The sequence below is a fragment of the Nilaparvata lugens genome, chromosome X, assembly GCF_014356525.2.
Source record: "Nilaparvata lugens isolate BPH chromosome X, ASM1435652v1, whole genome shotgun sequence".
Lineage (NCBI taxonomy): Eukaryota > Metazoa > Arthropoda > Insecta > Hemiptera > Delphacidae > Nilaparvata > Nilaparvata lugens.
This window is the reverse complement of record NC_052518.1, coordinates 26,527,460-26,548,896: the sequence shown is the minus strand read 5'-3', so window position 1 is coordinate 26,548,896 and position 21,437 is coordinate 26,527,460. Positions and strand designations below refer to the sequence as shown.

General features: G+C 33.1%; 1 protein-coding gene and 1 long non-coding RNA gene across 2 annotated transcripts in view; one reads left to right on the top strand and one right to left on the bottom strand.

The window, feature by feature from the left end:
* The window catches only part of LOC111062983 (phosphoribosylformylglycinamidine synthase-like), a 75,552-nt gene that overhangs the window by 26,407 nt on the left and 27,708 nt on the right, over positions 1-21,437 (top strand). Inside the window, exons 11-16 of the mRNA XM_039441865.1 lie at positions 743-966; positions 1,247-1,372; positions 2,636-2,872; positions 8,548-8,673; positions 10,010-10,190; positions 11,210-11,455. Coding sequence (XP_039297799.1) covers positions 743-966; positions 1,247-1,372; positions 2,636-2,872; positions 8,548-8,673; positions 10,010-10,190; positions 11,210-11,455 — 1,140 coding nt within the window. The remainder of the gene's footprint in view (positions 1-742; positions 967-1,246; positions 1,373-2,635; positions 2,873-8,547; positions 8,674-10,009; positions 10,191-11,209; positions 11,456-21,437) is intronic.
* Positions 4,931-7,819, bottom strand: LOC111052382. Its single transcript, XR_005573308.1, has 3 exons — positions 7,685-7,819; positions 6,256-6,374; positions 4,931-5,076 (listed from the first exon to the last, which is right to left on the bottom strand). It is a non-coding gene; the product is annotated as an uncharacterized LOC111052382 (long non-coding RNA).

The following is a 21,437-nucleotide window of genomic DNA, read 5'->3' as shown; positions in this document are numbered from 1 at the left end:
ATTGTTTTAGCACAGTGGTTAGGGGTAGGGACTTTTGTTATGTTCACCTCGTCACTTCCCTAAAGAGTAAGCAGAGCTGTGGGGTCAAAAATTGTCTTCCAAACTTTTCTCTCTATGACATTTATTGTCTGGACTAAATAGCCTACCTTCTGATAAGAAATTACATTTCAAGTTACCACTTTTCAGGAAAACAGAGAGCGCTTACTTACGGGAGTCTCATAATTTATTATATTTGTCTAATACCAGGCAATAAATGTAAATAAGAATAATTTTTCTATAGTAATAGATTTATTGAAAACATTCAAATATTGGATATTATGCCATTCAAGAGCAATAATTGAATAATAAATAGATAATGGATTGATTATCAAATTGAGTAGACCTATTTGATTTCACAATCGAATTGAAAATATGTAATCAATTTGTCTCATACACTTTTTTGTCCAATAGGCCTACATCTTGAATATTTACAATGGAAATAGAAAAGTTTCCAGGATGGCTTCATTCTTCTCACAAAACTAAAAATAAATAGCCTGTACAATTACTGAAATGTGTTTCATTTCGATAAACTTAATTTTTTTAAAATTGACATTTTTTTAATAGCTTCAGTTTGTTCATCATTTAGGATTCTAGTTATTATGTGGTTATTATATTTTTTATAACTAATTCATTATTTAAACGTATTTATTCCTACTTTCAGTAATAAAAATGATGTATTAATTTATGGATTGGTATTTCGCAGGTAATGTTTTGAAAGAACTGGTCGAACCTTGTGGAGCCGTCATATTTAGTAACAGATTCACTCTGGGTGATCCTAGTATTAGCACACTGGAACTATGGGGCGCTGAGTATCAAGAGAATAATGCTCTTCTAATAAAGCAGGATGACCGTTCCCTTCTTTCAACAATAGCGCACAGGGAAAGGTGCCCTATAAATTTTGTAGGAACAGTCACTGGTAATGGAAAGGTGAATATCTCATCAATTTTTATTTACATCTATTTGTTAGGGGTTTTTAACGAAATTGTGTCAATTGTTCGAATAATTTGTTAATTCACATTTCAATGGAGTATTTATTTTTCTGAAGCATTGATTTTTTCTAATCCCATTTGCTTAAGGTTGAGAATGCTTCTCATTCGACATATTTGAGAATACTTTCATTTCCAAATAATATTATACAATTTCATGTCTTGTGTAGGAAATCATTAATTCGCATGTAGATTTTCAAATAAAAATGGTTTGGTTTCAGATGATTCTCAGTGAAGAAAAGAATGCAAACAGTAAGAAATTTTTGGATGAGACTTACTATAAGGAAAATGTCACATATCCTTTCGATCTGGACTTGGATATCATTCTTGGGAAAATGCCTCAGAAAGTAAAGTCAATTTGCATTTATTATTGAGTGGATATAAATTTTAATTTTCTAAAGATTTCTAGTTTCTGAATTTGTAAATTAAATCTAGAATACTCTCGTAATACAACTGAGATATCACCTAGTACTGAGTGTGTTGATACCATAGCTTTTGATTTTCAATAATTTGTAATGATTTTCGATAAATCATGTAATATTGTTTAAAATTTCTCAGTTATAAATTGTTGATTCCGTTGTATTGTACACTAAAAATTTCATTAATAGTTAACATTTGGTTAACAAGATTTGGTCAAAATTCAAGGTCAAATGTATGTGATCTCGAAAAAACCTCAATTTTACCAATCCAATTACTGGCCAAAATTCTGCTATACAGCATGTTTTGGGTGATTCCTTGTTTTTCCTTTTTACATTAGATCAATGAATAAACAAATGTAGCTATGCTTCTACTGTTAATCCTAACCCAATCACCAAATAAGTATACAATTGTACTCACTTTGGAATTGCAAAATCATATGCGAGTTATCTAGTACAGTATGTTCTATAGCTGATAGTAATAGTTCTTTTTAGAATAATGACCTACGGTTATTTGTAAGGTAGAATGTAGAACAGCAGTGGCAAAGCTGAATCGATTCATTTAGTCAGGTATCAGGTAACAAATGTAATTTGGAGGAATAAATACAGGCATGCACCGAAAAGTATATTCCAAAATGTCAACTCAAGGTTATGTTCAATCTCGAATATTTTTATAGGAATATTCTCATGCTTTTTTATCCCTGTCTGTTTTCCAGATGTTCTGGGATGTCATTATACGCTTTTTTCTATTGTGCATGATGCCTAAATGAGCTTTTAGCTTGTGCGTGGGTAATGGAAGATCGTGAGTGTTTTGATGAGATGATCAAACGTCCATGCCTATCGACGAGACTCTCCCACGTCCAGGTAGTGCTAGCAGACTGAAAGGTGCAACGCCTTAGTCGTCTCTGCTAACAAGGCCAAAATCAAATTGAATAATCTCGAAACTCTAATATTTGATAGTCCAAACAGTAATACCCTGTTATATTTCTAAACCTGATTATATAATAGCCTGTAGTAATATAATATATTACTATAATAGCCTGATTATGCAACGGGTTTGAGAAGTATTCCCAGAGAATACTGTTTTGACATAAATTGTTATGGAACTTTGATATTTCCATAATTGTAGCTCCTACATTGATAGTTTCTATCTCATAACGTAGTTACTACTCCATTTTCTTATTTCCCATGCAGGTTTTCAACCTTGAAAGGCAAGCAGTTCTACTGAAACCAGTTTCGTTACCTATGGATATCGCTGTTGAAGCAGCCCTTGACAGAGTTTTGAGGCTACCAGCCGTTTCCAGTAAAAGATTCCTTACAAATAAGGTGGACCGTTGTGTTACTGGACTAATAGCTCAACAGCAGTGTATTGGTCCCCTGCACACTCCTTTGAGCAATGTTGCTGTTACTGCTATTTCTATGATGGACACTGTAAGTGTCATTTTCATTTTATAATTCTTTGTTATTCTTCTAAAATCTTCATAAAATGAAAAGGATAGTCATGAAATGTTATTCTTCTAAACTCCAATTGAAATAAAAACAAAAAGATGTGTTACTCGCACATTCGTTTTTTCCGTCCGTATGAAATCTACCAGATTAAACGGAACTTGCCTACTTTGTTGACGTCACCTTTCTTAGCCAGGAAAAGAAAAAATTTAGTCACTTGTGATTTCAAATACTCCTAATTATTCATAATTTCTAATGGTTGAAATGGATCAGTTGAGTGGATCACTAAAGCTGTGTTTTCGTAACGGGCAGAAGCAGAATCGATTGCAGCGCACCCAGGCGGGCAGAAACAGTAACATTCAAAGAACTAGTTCTTTGACATGAATTTTGCTTTATGTGTTATGGGTAATGAACTTTTTGGGTTGTCCAAAAGGTAATTCTGAAATGATTATTGGAGATTTAATTCAATAAAGTGAATTAATTGCTTTTTAAAACTCAGATAACTTTTCCACAATTATTAGTTACTTCAATAATTATGCAAAATTCTATGCTTTATAGGCATGTCAATCTAAGAGTTAACTTTTCATTTCCTATGCTTGAAATTTGTAAGGGTAAATTATTTGAAGTAACTGATTGTATTTCATTATTAATAAGATATTATTTTATTAACTAGAAGCATTCCATTATTAATAAGATATTATTATAATTATTTTATTAACTAGAATCAATTGCCTTCAGAGTCAATGCATGTTCTTTGAATCACATCGTTTATAGGTAGGCCTACCTACTATGAGTAGGTACCGTATTCAACTTCAAAGGCCTATTGAAAAAAAAATCAATAAATAAATAATAAATAAGTGCTTTACTTTTGGCATTTTTGGAATCTACGGGTTACATTACACCAAGGGATATCAATATTGTAAACGTTTTTTAGGCAATTTTATTTTAGCAGTCCCCTTTTTTGATCATTGGATGGGTACGGTCCCGGCTGATATACAATCATGTATAAGAATCGTGAGGCCAATTGACTGTCTAAATCAATATGCCTTCTCAGGCAATGTTCAATTAGGGACTCCTCACCAGCTTTACGAATATTGGAAATTATTATTATAGATTAACACATATGACATGTACAAAGTGTATTCAAACAGGCGAACTAATTCTAATAATTATTGTTGAGATAACTATATCTTGCTTTAATAAACGAGTTCTGTTATGGTACTTTAAATAACACATAGCCTATTTTAAAATGGATGAATATTTATTAATTATAGAAGGTAACTAGTACCCTTGTGATATTCCAAAATGAAACATGATTAGTTTCGACATTTTCAATAAGGACTCTCTTGACAATGACATAATTAGAAACTGGTCATGCTCATTTTGAATATTTTAGGGTAGGCCTACTAGTTATTTTCTACAATTAACCATTAAAGTTGCCCTATTAAAATTAATACTTTTTTAGGGTATTAATTAGAATTAGAGTAGCCTTTCAAACCCCTTATTCACTATAATGTTCTAAAAGCTTATCAATTTTAATCAAAACCTTGGAAATATAGCCTAGAAGGTAGAATTGAAAGTGATTATATTTGATGTGGCTTGGAACATCATATTTTCAACTTTTGCTTAAGTTATTTTTCATATTCAAAGAATTATTACCCCTTCAATGCAGTAAATAAGTACTATTACTTAATTCTTAATACAATACATAATAATTGTGATACCCTATTTTATATTCAATTCAAGTCTATTATTTAACTACGTGTTACCTATAGCATTTGCCAGTCAGCAATGTTAAATAATTTTATTAGTTCCAAAAAAGCAGAAGACATACAGAACCAATAAAGTTGTTAATAAGAGTTCGATGCTTTTGGGTTAAATATAGTTTTAAAAATCCCTCAAGTATAAACAATTAAAACATATTTTATTAATTTCATGTCACTTGCTGTTTTCTTCAAAACTACCTGAATTGAAGCAGTTAGCAGGAGCGATCAGAAAAAGAAGATATTATTATGAATAACATGAAATAAACACATCAAGATGTACTGAAAAAATGAATATATTTCTTAGATTAGTCCATCTCTTTCTTCTGTAGGCTACTACATCATACATGAATCATATCCATGGAATATTATTCATAGTTGATTTTCTTTGTCATCCTCTACTTCTGGCTGGTACATCACTACGGCCTGAAATCAAAAAGTTATAGATAATTTATTATTCATTATAAAAAAAACTTTGCAAAGTGAATTCTGAAATTGATTGTAATCTGTATAAGTTTTTAATTATATTTCTTGGGAAGGAACCCCCCAATAATGACAAAGTAATATTATATGAGAAATTCCAATAAACCAACATTCAGTTGAATTATTATTAGCATCAATCTGTTAGTTGTGTAATTCTGAATGATTGAATAAATAAATCTCTATGCAGGAATTGGGATTAATCAGTGTGCCCCTAGGTCAAAAGAACTTGTTGGTGAACAATATATTTTTGGATACCAATTATTTATTTATTTCTGTGGTCAGTAGGCCTACTTCTCGACCGTTTGGTTTACTTAACTCTTCCAAAATGTACTGCATAAAGTAATTTTTAGTTCTACATTTAGAGAAACAAGTTTAATGAAACAAATGGAAATAATCAATAAATTAATTGCTTAATCTGAAATGATGATTATCTACAACATTATAAGTAGAACTAAGTGATTTGAAAATGAATACCAAACTACAAATACATAAATCTCTCTCAGAACAATGTGGGTATTTCATCCATGAATTTAATCATAAATTTTAAAAGGTGGAATGACTGTCATTAAAAGCTATTATTCAGTGTTTTCTACCAGCACTTGCTGGGTGAATTTTTGAAGTCATCTATTCATAGTTCTAATGTATGGTCATTTATAAAGTCATCATCCACTCAAGATCAAGATGGACAGTTGAGAAGAGTGTTTTAAAAACAATTTTAACATCAAATTATTGATGTAATGTTATCACATTATTAGATAATGTTACATAAATTATTTCTTTATGGAAGGAATCCCAAATATTATGAATAACTCTATTCCCTGTAAAATGATAAGTGAATACATTGTTTTTTAAGCACTCTTCTCAACTGTCCATCTTGATCTCATGTGGTTTCACGTAGTTTCGAAATATTAAGATTTCCTGTAAGCTATTAATGATTTCAAAATTCAGTCAGTTTTTCTATTATTTTAGTCACGTACCATAGTTAAATCTTACTATTTGAATATCTACCATCAAATCGATAATAAAACATTGAAGTGGATAAACCTTTTTAAAAAATGGGAAACTATATAAAATGACATCGCCTATTTAAAGTTTAAAAAAATGAGTGGAATTTTATCTTACCTAACTAACTTATTCTAACTATAGGTTCCAAAGAATTGTTCCATCCTGGTCAACAAAAAAGAATTCATATGCATTTCCTTTGAGCACATTCTCTTCAATATTTTGTTTGTAAATGGTACCTGAAAAAAGAAACATAATCTTTCAGCATAATCATTTTGGAGATAATGTGAAGTTAATCATCAATGATAAGACATAGTTTGGACTTTGAATAAATTAGAAGTGAACTGGGCCTCAATAAACTATTTACATTAGATATAAATACTATAAGTATATACTTACATTCATAGCACATAACAGAAAACACTTTAAAGTTTTATAATATAAATTAAAACAGGTGACACACGACATAGATAGATTAAAAACACTGAAAAACTTACATTACACTCTCTGCTCGGTTGAGAAAGGGGACACAGTTCCTTAAAAATTTCCGATTATAATGTAAGTTTTTCAGTGTTTTTAATCTATCTATGTTGTGTGTCTCCTGTTTTAATTTATACTATTCATATTGATCTACCTGGCATCACGCAATATATCGAACAATAGAGCATGAATAAGTTTTTCAAATACATTACTATTGTAGTTTTAAATGAGTTTGGTAGCAATGGTCAACCAGAAAAATAGTACCTATTTTATATTTTTCCAATGGCAGTCTTTCAATATTCAATTACACTGACTCTAATCAAGTTATTACTATAACAATCTATTTAATATTGTTTCCAAGTGATTTTAAATTATAAATTAAGAGAAGATTAATTCATAGATAGGTACCAAAGACAAAGTAAATGTTCTAATAGTCAGGTTAGTTTTGTTATTATATTGATAAACTATGGGTTTACACTATTTTGAGGTGCAACAAGGATAATGGAAGTTTAGGACTTAGAATGTAATGAAATACTTCTAAGTCAAATTATGATGTTATTTTTAATAAATCTGTTTGTGAAAACTACTAGCTGCATTATAAAAAATGTATTTTGTGATTAGGCCAACTTACTGAAAGTGTAAAAGATTGTTAGCATGAAATGCTAAATGTTATCTTTGTTGAATAATGTTTTGAATCTGATTATTTAATGTTAATCTAATCAATCAATCTTGAATGAGTTTAAATCTAATCAGTTGATTAGATTTCTCTCTTTCTTGTGATAATTCTCTACCATACACAAACTAGCTAGTCTAGGATTTACATTATTATTAAATACTACAAATTAAACATTGAAAAAGAAATAAATAAACTTTTGTCAACTTCTAACCTCTTGAAAAATGAAAAAGATAGCAATTTAGACCTAGAGACTAGGTTATTAAAGGCCTACTACAGTGGGCTACCTGAATAAAAATTGTAAACATGCTAGTAGGCTACTAATAAAATTTATATCAAATAATTGTGTACGGTAGATCTAGCCTACTTTATTATGCGAAATTTAAGTGTACTTACTTGAATCCTCTATTACATCAGCAATTTCTAACCATATTCTATTTTTCAAATAGGTAATTCGTTGTGCAGGTCTGGAAAGTACAAAACTTTGAACTTCGAAAATTTCACGCGTTTCTGTTGTAAATCCATTTTCAATTTCTCTTGTAAAAATTATAAGAATAAAGAAACCAATAGAAATACCTCAATTTTCGTCTGCCCGTTACGAAAACACACCTTAATATGTATGCTCCCAAACTAACGAGGAGCTCCAAAACAACATAATCACCCATTCGGCGGCAGCATTTAATTAATAGTACTTTAGTAGGTTGGTCCACTGGTATAAGTTATAGCCTATATCTCACAGCAATTATGTTGAAGAATTATCATGTGTGTAAGCAACTTTAAGTGAAAAAATGATTTTTATATACATTCGTATTTTATTTATGGCCAATCGCAGGTTGAAAAAAATGAACTTTGTATATTCAGTTCTTAATAATCAGATTCCATTGTTCGAATTATTATTAACTTTTTGTGTGAGTTAAATTATTTGTTTGATCTTGTACAACACATTTTTGAAATGTTTGACATTCTTAATTTAAAATAAACTATAAATCTAAATATGTAGCCTATATAAAAATAATATTGTGAATTGATTTTGTTTAGTCTCTCGTTCGAATGATGAATAATACGGTTAAAAATCCGCCTCTTTTCCTTTTATTTATATATTTTTACTATTATTTTTCTTCCTTCCATAGCTTTTGTCATGTGTAAAGTTGTCTTGCATTATATATGGTGAAATTGTAGTGGTTGTGTCAATAAGGTACTTCATGAAGTTGTATGTGAGCTATCTTACGTATTTCAAAAAAATAAATGATTGTGTATAGGTGGGAGTGGCTAGTGCAATAGGAGAGCAACCAATCAAAGGACTGATAGATGCTGCGGCTGGCGCTAGAATGACTGTGGCAGAGTCACTCACTAACCTGGTCTTTGCTCAAATAACTACTCTGAAGGTTTGTAATTTCTTTTTAAAAACCTTTGGCTCAACGGGATGTTGGTATTTCTATCAATGGCATTGTTCAAGCTGTAGCTAAAATGTCATGTCTATAAATGTCAAACTGTAATTTAGTACTTTCAATTTATTGAGAATTCATTTTTGTTGTCTCCATTATAATTGCTCGTTCTAATACACTAAAGAATAAATAAGTTCCTGTTTTAAAATACTTTATCTGATTATTCATGAGGCTATTACGGAAATCGCCCTTTCCAATGTATATGATATTATAAGATAGTCGTTGTATATTCATCTATTTTATTTTTCATAGTATTACTCCCTTAATTCGCTTTTAAGACACGACCGGTTTCGGCCAATTAAAACATATTATTATTATTTATTTTCAGTTATTTGGTTAGTATTGTAGCTTATAGTCATAATAACTCAACACATTTTTTTAAGCCTCAACTCCTAGTCACTTGATCATAATCCATATCCCATAAGGAGAGGAGGAAAAATTATAAATTACAATATAATGGGGAATGACACAAATCATTAATTCTATGAAATTGAACAGTTGAAATGTAGCGCCAGGACCATGCGGAGGCTTTAGGACTTGGTATGGATATAAAATACAATTATTATTCATTTTATAATTATTTAAATAAACGAAGTTCCTGTCACAATAGCCAGCATGGCAGATACTCATAATATCTCGTAGCCAGCACGGCCTCAGCATATACTCAGTATCGCAAAAGTGGGAAGCCATAGACATGTTTCAATCATCTCAGTTTGTTTTGCCTTGTTTTCACTGTCTATTTTTTCGAACTTGTGCTTCTTAATTTCTTTTGAATATATGATCAATTATATGTTGTGTGCTGTTCAGTGCATAGGCTTTTTTCAAAGTTTAACTGCAAATCTGAACGGAAATGCTAAATGTATTTATATCACTATTAACGAATTAATTATTTTCTTCCCACATCACATTACAATACAATTTCGGATATACTTGGGAAATGGAATGATGATTTTTCCTGTAGGCAAATTGAGTTAAACAAAACATGAATGTCGGCCTAATGGACTTGATGGAAAAGGAAAATAACTGACTATGAAATGTAGTCAGTCTAGTGATTTTTTCACTGGTTTTATTCCCTTTTAAAACATTGAACTATCTTCAATCAAAATAATGTATATTTTTGAAATTTGCTGATGACTTGCCAGTAATTGTTATCAGAACGGCATAGCCTATATGACAGCATACAAAATTAGTATTTAGCTTTTGTTTCAGTTTTGGAGCTAAACTTTTACCTACAGCGCAAAAATTATTGAATTTGAAGTTGTGTAATTGATTGTAGGATGTGAAATGCAGCGGTAATTGGATGTGGGCTGCTAAATTGCCAGGAGAGGGTGCTGCCCTCTATGAGGCGTGTGAAGCTATGTGCAAGGTGATGTCACAACTGAATATTGCCGTCGATGGTGGCAAGGATTCCCTTAGTATGGCGGCTCGTGTTGACGGAAAATCAATCAAGGCTCCTGGTAATTCATTTTTTATATTTTATGAAAAACTTCTTATCGAATTCCCTCCCTATGTAAGCATTCTTATGTTTTCATCTAATTCAAATTATTTAGAAAATTGGAATTGAGAATTCTATGAAATTCTGAAGTGTAGCTACACAAAACAAACCAATGAATCAAATCCAACTTTTTCATACTAATTTGACATCAATATTATTACATACTTTAATGTGCACAATTTTCGATTTTGTGATTTAAAAAAAACTCATTTTTCCTCCACCTACTATCTGAAGTCTTACTTTACTCTCTGGGAAACGAATACTAAAATATCACTTTTGTATATTACGGATTAAAAAAGTCACTTAACGCCCTTGGGACTAAAATCAACTCCATTTAAATAGCATGGGAAGCAATTCTATTAGTCTTTGTCTCCAGTCTCCAAGTACCGGAGTTGGTGACAGGTAGGAATAGAATAGAATAGAAAAATCGTTTTTTGAACCAAATAAGCTACCTTAAGCAAACCATAAAGAGGCTGCGTGACAAGGTACCATCCAAATTGAATATAAATAGTCATAGGAAAAGTAGGATAGTAGTAGGAAAGTAGCATAGGAAATAGGAAGCTAGTAGCTCAGATAATAGATTATTCAGAGTTCAATGGTTCATTCTCGTATTATCTGAGTTTTTGGTTATGTCAAAAGTTTGAACAAGCTTTGTTCTATGGTGCGAAGTCGAACAATATATTTTCATGTATGAAGGTGGATGAGAAATGTTGCGTACATCACGGGAAAACAAGCGTTTTTTCTCCCTCTAGGGAATTGTCGCCCTTGGCTTTCGTCAGGGGCTTCAAACGTTTTCTCTCATGGAGAAAATGTCCCACTTTGTTCCCTAGAAGCACAAATAACTAATGCGTGTTTGAGGATCTACAAAGTAGTTTGGAAAACGAAAAGCATGTTTTGACTGGTGAAACATGAGTTGACTGAAATTTTAACTTTTGTCTGGATAAAACACGAGTTGACTGGAATTTGAACTGTTGTAATCAGGTACTCTAGTGGTTTCGACGTACGCGCCATGTCCGGACATAACATTGACAGTGACTCCGGATTTAAAGAGTCCGGCACGCGGACGTGAAGGATCGCTGCTTCTGATTGACATCGGTTGTGGCAAAGTGCGTCTGGGAGGATCGGCACTGCTGCAGTGCTACAACCAACTTGGCAACAGTGCTCCAGACCTTGATCAACCTGTTATGCTTGTCAATGCTTTCAACGTCATGCAAAAACTTATCAGCGGTCAGTAATTATATAAATTCATATTATTCATCTATAATTTATTCATAACAATTATAATAATATTTTTCACAATTTCAATTTATAAAACACTCAAAACAGATACAAAAAGTTAATAAACTCAGTCCTCCATAATTCTCATTGTGCTATCTCTCACATCATGGTATCTCGCGGGCTAAGGATTGAATCAGTAAGTTACGGAAAGTTGTGTCTTATTTCTAACGTTTATAACTCGTGAAAAAGTGTATTGCGTTTATCATTACTTATTAAAGCATTGATTACTTGCTCAAACGAGCATAAACAGTGCATAAGTGTTTTGTTTATAACAATACGTTACAAACGTTCTTAAAACATTCAGTGTCGTGTTTGTTACTTCGTGATCACAATTTTCAAAGTTTTTTATCGATCAGTGTTTCGATATTCCAACCATGTTATTCAAAATGAACACAAAAATCTGTAAAGATCACCGTTTGTTTCACGTCGGTACCCTTATCATGTCAAAATTTATCGAATTTCACAAATTCTCCTGTTTTTCTCGGAATTTCCATATGACGCCTTCGCCATTATTGTGAGCAAAAGTCGCGTCCTTCTCTTTTACGTGCTCGTGTCAATTCGTGCATCATTGCGATTCATCGGATCAACTCATCATCGGTTGTCATCGGCAGACTTCGGATCTACATCTCCAGGTACAGCACATCAGGGTCAAGATTCTCCTTCCCCTCCTTTGTTCACCTCTCTAATTGCGTTTCATTCCGTAGCACCTAGCAGTTGTTCTGCTATTGTTTAGTTGCTCTCGCCAGCTGACTTGTTATTGTCGTCTGCAACTTAAACAGACAAAATGTCGAATTACACTTTAGGTGTTGCTAATCACAACATGTCGTTATCTGTTTCAACTCTAAATAAGAGTGAAAGCAGTGAAAACAGTTCATTCGATGAAGCAAAAATACAGTTAAAAATCCTTTTGCATAAAGCTTGTTCCAATTTAGAAAAAGTTGCCATAACTTTGGATACGATTGGAATTGAGGCATCAGGTAGTGACATCTTAGTCAAAATAAACGATCAACTTGAAACTTTTGAAAAGTACCGTGATGAAATAACATATACGGTATTTGTATTTTGCAAGGAATAAATGACGAGCTCTCCTATGTAATGATGTCATCATTCTAATCAATCTTTTTTGTGCAATAAGTATAGAGTTTAAATTTGTTTTATATGCACCCCCCAACAGCTTAGCCCATATTGAAGCTTGCTATTTGCAATAGCGAAATAAACAGATCTCAAAATTTTTATAGGGCAAATGAATTTCAATAAATAAAATTTACGAAGCATCATATTCATGTGCTCTTTGAGTGATTGGATGTGAACCTTCCAATTGCAGTTCTCATCAAGCTCTAAACCAAGATATTTGATATTTTGCACCTGATCTATCTTTACACAAGATGTACAGAATTCATTATGATTAGATAGGCAGACACCACACTTGAATAGTACGGGAACCTGCAGGATGGGCTTTGATCTCAAAGAGAAACGAACAAATTTGGTTTTAGTACTCAGAGCCAACCTATGCACTGAGAACCAAATTTTTATCCAATCTAAGTCACTTTGCATCTTAGAAGTTGCCGTATCAATTTATTTTTCACAATACAGCAGAGCCGTATCATCCGCAAAACAAGTAACTGTTCCACTCAGATTACTTGCGCATAATTTATTTATATACACCAGGAATAAAATTGGTCCCAATACCGAGCCCTGGGGTACCCACATGGGATGGTCAAATAAGAGCTCAGAATATTCTTAACTCGAGCACACTGGCTTCTGCCCACCAAGAAACTTTTGAACCAGTTTAAAGCAATGCCTCTTATTCCAGCCTCCCTCAATCTATGCAAAAGAATGTTATGGTCCACAGAGTCAAAAGCTTTAGTTATATCAATGAACAGGCCCAAGAGATTTAAGTTTTTGTTTAGCCCATTGAAAATTCCTGAACAGAAAGATAACAATGCATCCTCTGTACATTTCTTCTCAATAAAGCCATATTGGTTCTCACTCAGAAAATTATTTAAATTGAAGAATTTTTGAATTCTTGCTTTAACTATTTTTTCAATAATTTTCGAGAACACAGATAATAGTGAAATAGGCCTATAATTATTCAAATCCATGCAATCACCTTTTTTAAATAATGGGATGACTACCGCCCTCTTCAAGCATGCGGGAAATTCACCACTTTCAAAACTTAGATTGATCAAATGAGCTAGCACATGACTTATGAATTCACTGGAAAGTTTAACGATAAACGCTGATATACCATCAATTCCAGATGCTTTATTTTGATTCAATTGAGAAATTATTCGTTTTACCTCATCTACACAAGTTGGGAAAGAGAAAAAGGAGTTTTGCACAGAAAGTGGAGGAAACATTTTATTAAAATCAGAAGGGTTCATATTGCTAGAGTCATCGATTTGATCGATAAGCTTTTCTACAATTGTGACGAAAAATTTATTAAACTCCTCAGCCACTTCAAGTGGTTGCTGAACAGTCAAATGTGGATTGTCAAATGTCCTAATTGAATCAAGGGCATTTTTCTTATTATTTTGGTACTCAAAACTTTATTAATTGTATCCCATTGTTTTCGTGGGTTATTTTTATTCATATCAAACAAATTATGGTAGTATTGGTTCTTCTTATTTGCCATATCCTGTTTCAATTTAAAGGTAAAAATATCAAATTCTCTTTTCAATCTAAAATTTAGTGGATTTTTCTTTACTTTTTTATACAACCGCGATTCCTATGATGCTGTCTCTTACATAGCTCAACCGTCATCCAGGGTTTCAAAATCTTGACATTATTTATTTTATTTTATTTACTACTCTCAATGGTGGCTTTATTTACTATTTCGTGAAAAGTTTTTAAAAATATATCAAATCCATCAGACACATTCATTGTATTGAAAACTTCAGTCCAAACTGCATTTTTCAACAGATTACAAAGCAAAGTCCTATCAATAGTTCTAGTTTTCTGATTTGTATAATAAAACGGTTTGACATTTGATAGAAAATAATTTGAATCTAAAAGGCAGATAGTTGCATCATGATCACTACGACCAGAAGATAATACATGGGCCTCAGTATATTGTCTCTTGACCTGAGATAGATATGATCTATACATCAATTACCACGTGTGGGAGAATTTAATAGTTGCGTGAAACCGTGGCTACTCATTAAAGTATGGTATTCGTCTACAGTTCGCGAAGATTCAAGTAAGCATAAATTTATATCGTCTATTAGCATTAAATTTCTATCATTGAATGAAGGTAAAATATCGTTAAGCTGCTCAATAAAAGTTGACACAGATACTGAATGAAGACGATAAACAGCGATAACAGAGAATTTGGGACCAGAGGCGAGATCAAGAGTAACCTTGATTGCATCGGCTGCTATCATATCTAACGGTATTTGAAGTAACCGAATACTTTTTCGAAACAAACACTAGTAGACCACCTGATCTGTACGTATTATTGCATTTCGTATACTGATTGTAACTGTCCAATTGATAGGAATCCGTTTCAAAATCCGATATCCAAATCTCTGATAAAACAATGACAGCTGGTTTAGTTATTAAAGAGTGTAAGTAAATGGAAAATCGATCAAAGTTTTCACGTAAACTTCTAATATTTTGATGGAAAATGCTAATTTTGTTCGGAACCTCCAACAGATCATTAAACTCTACAAAAGAATCATCACTCATCGATTATAATAACATTTGAAATAATACATAATATGATTAAGCAGTAATTCAAAAATAAAGTAAATGTTCAACAAAAAGTTCTCGACACTATAACAAAAATCTGTAAATAAAAAAACAAAAACGAAAAACATACCAGGAAACAAAAGCAATGAAACAAGAAATAAAGCTGTTATCAGTTCTTTTATAAGTCGGTCTCAAAGGGAATTTAGAGTGTCCATGGATGTTATTCTTTTCACCTGTGATCCCTGCTCCTTTCTCATAAGGATGTGACCATTCTGCACCCAGAGATATGTGTATCCTTTATCCTTCTTCATCTGTCGCGCCGCTGTGTAAAGCTTCTTGTTACCTGGAATCAAACACTCGTTTATATAAACTGGCTGTTCTGGAACCTTGAGACCCAAGTGACGAGTAGAGAAATTTCTTTTCACTTTTCTCTTGTGAATTAAGTTCATTTTATCCTCTCTCCTAACAAATTTCACTATGATACCAGCCGGACGATTACTGCCTTGCATCTTTTTCAGGCGATGACAGACATCAATGTTCTCTCGTTTTATATCTAAATCTAGAGCAGTACACACACTTCTCACAACTTCATAGGTGTCTTCTCCGGTCGTTTCAGGAACACCAACAATTTCAACAGTGTTCATTCGCGTATACTGTTCGACGTGATCAACCCTATCCTCTAAATCCTTGACCTTTTTTCAAATTCTTATTTTCCTGCTTAAGACTTTCAATAACCTTCAAATACTCAGCAAGTTTACTCGATTGTTCCACAATCAATTTATTCTGGTCCTCAATTTTATTATGAGCGAACTCGAAAGATTTGTTGAACTGTTCTTCCATCCTCTAACGATCTTCTCGAGCCTCCTCCAGCATAAAAATAACCTGGGAATGGTTAGCTTTCCCATCATCGGCCGCCGATACTGCTGCCATGCTTCTCCTCCTAGACTCCGAGCATGTTGGGCAACGCCAAATTTGTTTTTGGGCTGATACATACTCGATATCCGCTTTGGACATATTTACACAGTTTCCATGACACGGTTTATTACAATCACTGCAAATAATTTTAGCATTACGTGTTGATACTGAATTTTTACAAACACTGCACTGTTAACTTGGGAAAACAAACTGAACGGGGGAAAATATTCACGTATGTCACAGAAAGTTCATCAGAATGATAGTTTGTCTGATATTGAAAAATTTCAGTACCTCAAATCTTGTTTGCAAGGTTCAGCTTCAACATGTATAAGCACTTTGACTCTGTCAGATGATAACTACAAAATTGCATAAGATCAATTGACGAAAGATACGCAAATAAACGTTTTAACTTGCAATTATTTCATGGACATAATTATGGATTGCAAATCCATAACAAAGTCAGATCACACGTCCATTCGTGAATTTATCGACACTGTATCAACTTCAATTGAAGCTTTAAAATTTCAGAACATTGAGAACCTTTCTGATTTTTTTTTGCTATCCATTCTACTAAGAAAAATTGATCAGAAAACTCGGGTTGAGTTTAAAAATAGTTTAGCTCCAAACCAGTCTCCTACTTACAAAAACCTCGTTGATTTTTTAACAAATAAATCAAGAGTGATTGAATTAGTTCAACCTGCAACCTCGTCTTCGGAAAATGAAAAACCTAGAAAAACTCAAACAAGTTTAATCACAAGTCGACCTACCAGTCCCCGTGAGGTAACAAATTGCAAGACAATATGAAATATAACTCAAATAAGTCTAACTCTCGCCAGTCGTGAAATGTTTGTAAGTCAAGTGAAATAGTATATTTCGCACCTAGGGCCGAAAATGAGACTTTTCTGGCTCGAAATCGGTTTTCAAGTCCGAGGCCGTAGGCCGAGGACTAGAAAAGATTGAGAGCCGGAAAAACATTTTTGCCCATGGTGAGAACGTTATTTTTCGCCACACAGAAAAATAAACAATATATATATGAAAATAATTTATTGTCTATTATAAGCACTTCCAAAAGCAAAAGTGGAAGGTCATAGCTCTAGCAAATCTGAGGTAATCTGAATATCAGGAAATTGTCCAAGTATTTTTATTTTTTATTCTGATTTGTCTAAATAACCTAAAAGATTATGTTCAATTATGTAAGAGGTTGAGTTTAAACTTTTTATTCTTCCAAATGACAATAAGATGATATTATTATAAATGTTTTAATTATTGAATGATAAACACAAATAATGAAAAGTTTTTGATCAGCTGTTTTAGCACACTTGAAATTTGGCCAATCTGAATGTCAATGGAAGTTCAGGTTAGAAGTTCTATCCTACTCTGAAAATCGAATTATTTGAATAGTTTATAATAATATATATCTTATCTGTATTTTATTCATCCAAATAGAATGATAGTATATTATTGCAGAATACTTTATTGAATTCTAGAAGCATAAAATAATTCCGTTTATCCACTATGTTCCGTGATAAACGCAGTACTAGGAGGTTTGAGGTTAGATTCTATTATACTCTGAAAATTGAATTTGAATAGTTTATAATATCTCATTTGTATTTCATTCATCCAAATAAAATGATAGTATCTTATTGCAAAATACTTTATTCAATTCTAGAAGCATAAACTTATTCCGTTTCATAAACTATTTTGTAAACACGTTCACATCAAATCAGAATCAGCTGACTTCAAGGTTATTTTACAGCCCTAGGGCCGTAAAAATTTTACCGGCCTGGCCAGAAAACAATCACTTTCGGCCTCCATATGACGCACGTAAACCAGCTCATTACATCCAAGTGGGGCGAAAATATTATTATATAATTGTTCAAAACTCATGGAAATGCCTACTTCTGAAAGATATGAAGTTGCTAAACGATTGAACTTGTGTTTTCAATGTCTTGGCAAGCACAATAGAAATGTTTGTAAGTCTACAAAAGCTTGCAAATCTTGTAACTCAAACAAGCATCACAGTTTGCTTCATGTTGACAAGTGATCAGTTGAGAAATCTGATAGTAATCCCAAGTCAAATAATATTGAAAAATCCAGTGCAGTAATGAGCAACACCAGTTTGGCCATTGCTAATGAAAGTAAAGATTCAGTTTCTTTACTGGGTACAGCTATCATAATAGTGTATGACACTTATGGTAGACCTCACAAAACAAGAGCAATTCTTGATTCCGCCTCTCAGATAAAAGCTATCAATAAAAGTCTTGTTGAAAAGTTGCATCTGAAGCCTGTAGTCTCTGAGAAAAAGTTGATTGGCATTGGTTCTAACGCAACAAAAAGCTTTGGAGAAGTAAAACTCCATGTTTCATCTCCTAAGAAAATTAATTTTAATCTTAATATTTCGGCTATATAACATGCAATCAACCATCAGTCTCACTAAACCCCAGTGATTTCGAACATTTGTCAGACCTCAATCTAGCTGATGAAAATTTTCACCAATCAGCGCCTGTTGATGTACTTCTCGGTGGGTGCAGATGTTTTCATGCACACTTTGTCTGAAAGCAAGCTAGGTGAAATTTGAAAACTCTCCCGGTGCTCTAAAAACTGTCTTTGGTTTTGTCATCATAGGTCAAACCAAAACTCAATCTCAAACAGCACAAAGTTCTGTGTCTAGTTTACTAACTTGCATCGAGCCTATCGAACAATTAATTGAAAAATTTTGGGCTTCTGAAGAAATTAAAGTTGATGAAGTCGTTGATCCATCTCATGAATACTGTGACAAGTTATTCGCGGAAACAACTGTACGACTGCCATCAGGGCGTTACGAAGTTGCATTGCCTTTCACAACCGATAATGTATGTTTTGGCGAAAACCGTCAAGCCTCAAAAACCAATTTTTTGCTTTAGAGAGAAAGTTAGATTCAGATATCACTATGGAGCAACAGTATCACGATTTTATGAAGCAATACATTGAGTTGGATCACATAGCTGAAACAAACATTGAGAGTTCATAAGTTATTCCCATGTTATGTGTAAGAAAAGAGGACAGTTCAACAACTAAATTTCGCGGTGTTTTCAATCCTTCCGCAGGCTGTAAAAATGGTCAAGTATTGCACAAAGGTTACAAACTTCAAAAAGATTTGATCATATATTGATCAACTTTGGAGCACACAAAGTTGTAGTCTCATCTGATATAAAATGATGTACGGACAGATATCAGTAAGATCAGGAGATAGAAAATACCAGCATATTTTCTACAGATCCTCACCACAACAAGAACTCAGTGAGTATGAGTTGAAAACGATTACATACGGATTAACATCATCCAGTTTTCTTGCTCAAAAAACAGTGATTGAGTTAGCGACTGATTATGAAAGTGAATACCCTCTTGAATCCCATTCATTAAGAAATCATATGTACGTAGATGATGTTTTGACAGGAGCTAATAGCTTACAAGAAGCAAAAGAATTGATCAATCAATTAAATGCGCTCATGTCAGAAGGACAATTACAGTTGAGAAAGTGTTCGTCAAACGTTCATGAAGCTATAGCTCAATTCTCTGACATTTTTTTGGAAAATCCTTTAGTATTCACTGATTCTACCCAAAGTTTGAATTCTGTAGTTTGAAGTATTCGGTCTCAGATGGAACCCATCATCTGATGAATTTTTCTATTCTATTTCACCTTTTACTGATGAACCGACAAAACGATCTATTTTGTCTTACACTGCAAAATTGTACGACCCTCTCGGCTTGTTAAGTCCCGTTGTATTTAGCTTCAAATATTTTCTGAAATTACTCTCGTTGGAAAATCTCGGCTGGGATGACCCGTTTAGTAAAGAATTGATTATTCAGTGGAATATCATTTCAAAATCTATCACTTCTATTGCTCAAGTCAAAGTTCCTCGTCATATTGACACAAGTTATGTCAATATATCTCTAATTGGTTTCTCAGATGCGTCCGAGAAAGGATATGGTACATGCATTTACATACATGTCTCCTCCGAATTTCATTTCATATCAATGAATCTCATTGTTTCAAAAACTCGAGTTACACCAGTCAAAGTACACACAATATCGTGATTGGAGTTGTGCGCTGCTCTGTTGTTCTCTAAACTCTATAGCAGTTTATTCCTTTTTTTTTTTTGAATGAAAAAGACTAAGTTTATTCCCTCTATTCGAAAAGTGTCTCACTCGAATACGGTTATATTCCGATGCGAAACTTGTGCTAAATTGGCTGAAAACTCCTGCGCACAAACTGAAAATATTTGTCAGTAATCGAGTAACACAGATTCTCGATTTAACAAAGCCTGAACATTGGTTTTATGTGGCAACCGATTCAAATCCCGCCAACCTAGCTTCAAGAGGTCTCTCGGCAAAAGATATTGTTCAAAATTCTCTGTGGTGGCATGGACCAGAATCATTTCATGTAGTTCCTCAAAATTTTCCTGTTTCCAAAGTTGACACAATTGAAGATTTGAGTGAACTAAAGCCTCAAGCAACAGTTCTTGTAAATGTGATTCAAGAAAAATCACATCCACTCGTTTGCTTTGAAAAACAATCAAATTATTACAAAGCAATAAGAATTTTTGCATAATGCGTGCAATTCATGAATAAATGTGGAGCTTCTCATAAGTCAGCTTACAATCTTCGTGTAAAGCCAACGCGCTCAAGTTCACTGACTGAATTCACATCTCTTTCTGAGAACAGGCAAGCTCTCATATACATTGTGAAAATTACACAAGAATATTATTTTAATGATTCTATCGAGTTATTAAAACAAAGAAAAGCTGTTCTTTCCAATTTGTTGTTTCTCACACCATTCCTCGATAAAACAGGAATTTTGAGGGTGGGTGGTAGATTGAGAAATTCGTCACTCTTTTATGATGTAAAACACCCTATGTTACTGCCGAAAAATTCGCATTTAAGCTCTCTTGTGTGTCAACAAATTCATGAAAGTCACATGCATGCTGGTTTGAAACTAACACATGCTATTATTCTTCAAAAGTTCTGGATCATTTATGCACGAAATGCAATCAAATTTTGCATTAAGATTTGTGTAAGATGTGCACGCATGCGAGCACTATCAAGTCAGCCAATTATGGCAGATTTACCTCAGTGTAGAGTAAATCCATCTCCGGTCTTTTCTCATGTAGGAATTGATTTTGCTGGACCCTTCAACACAAAGGCCAGCCCACTCCGCAACGCCAAAGTATACAAATGATATTTAGCATTGTTCATTTGCGTGTCTGAACTAACATCCGACGCATTTCTCACAGCATTTGAAAGATTTGTGTCTAGAAGAGGCTGTCCGTCCGATGTATACACTGAC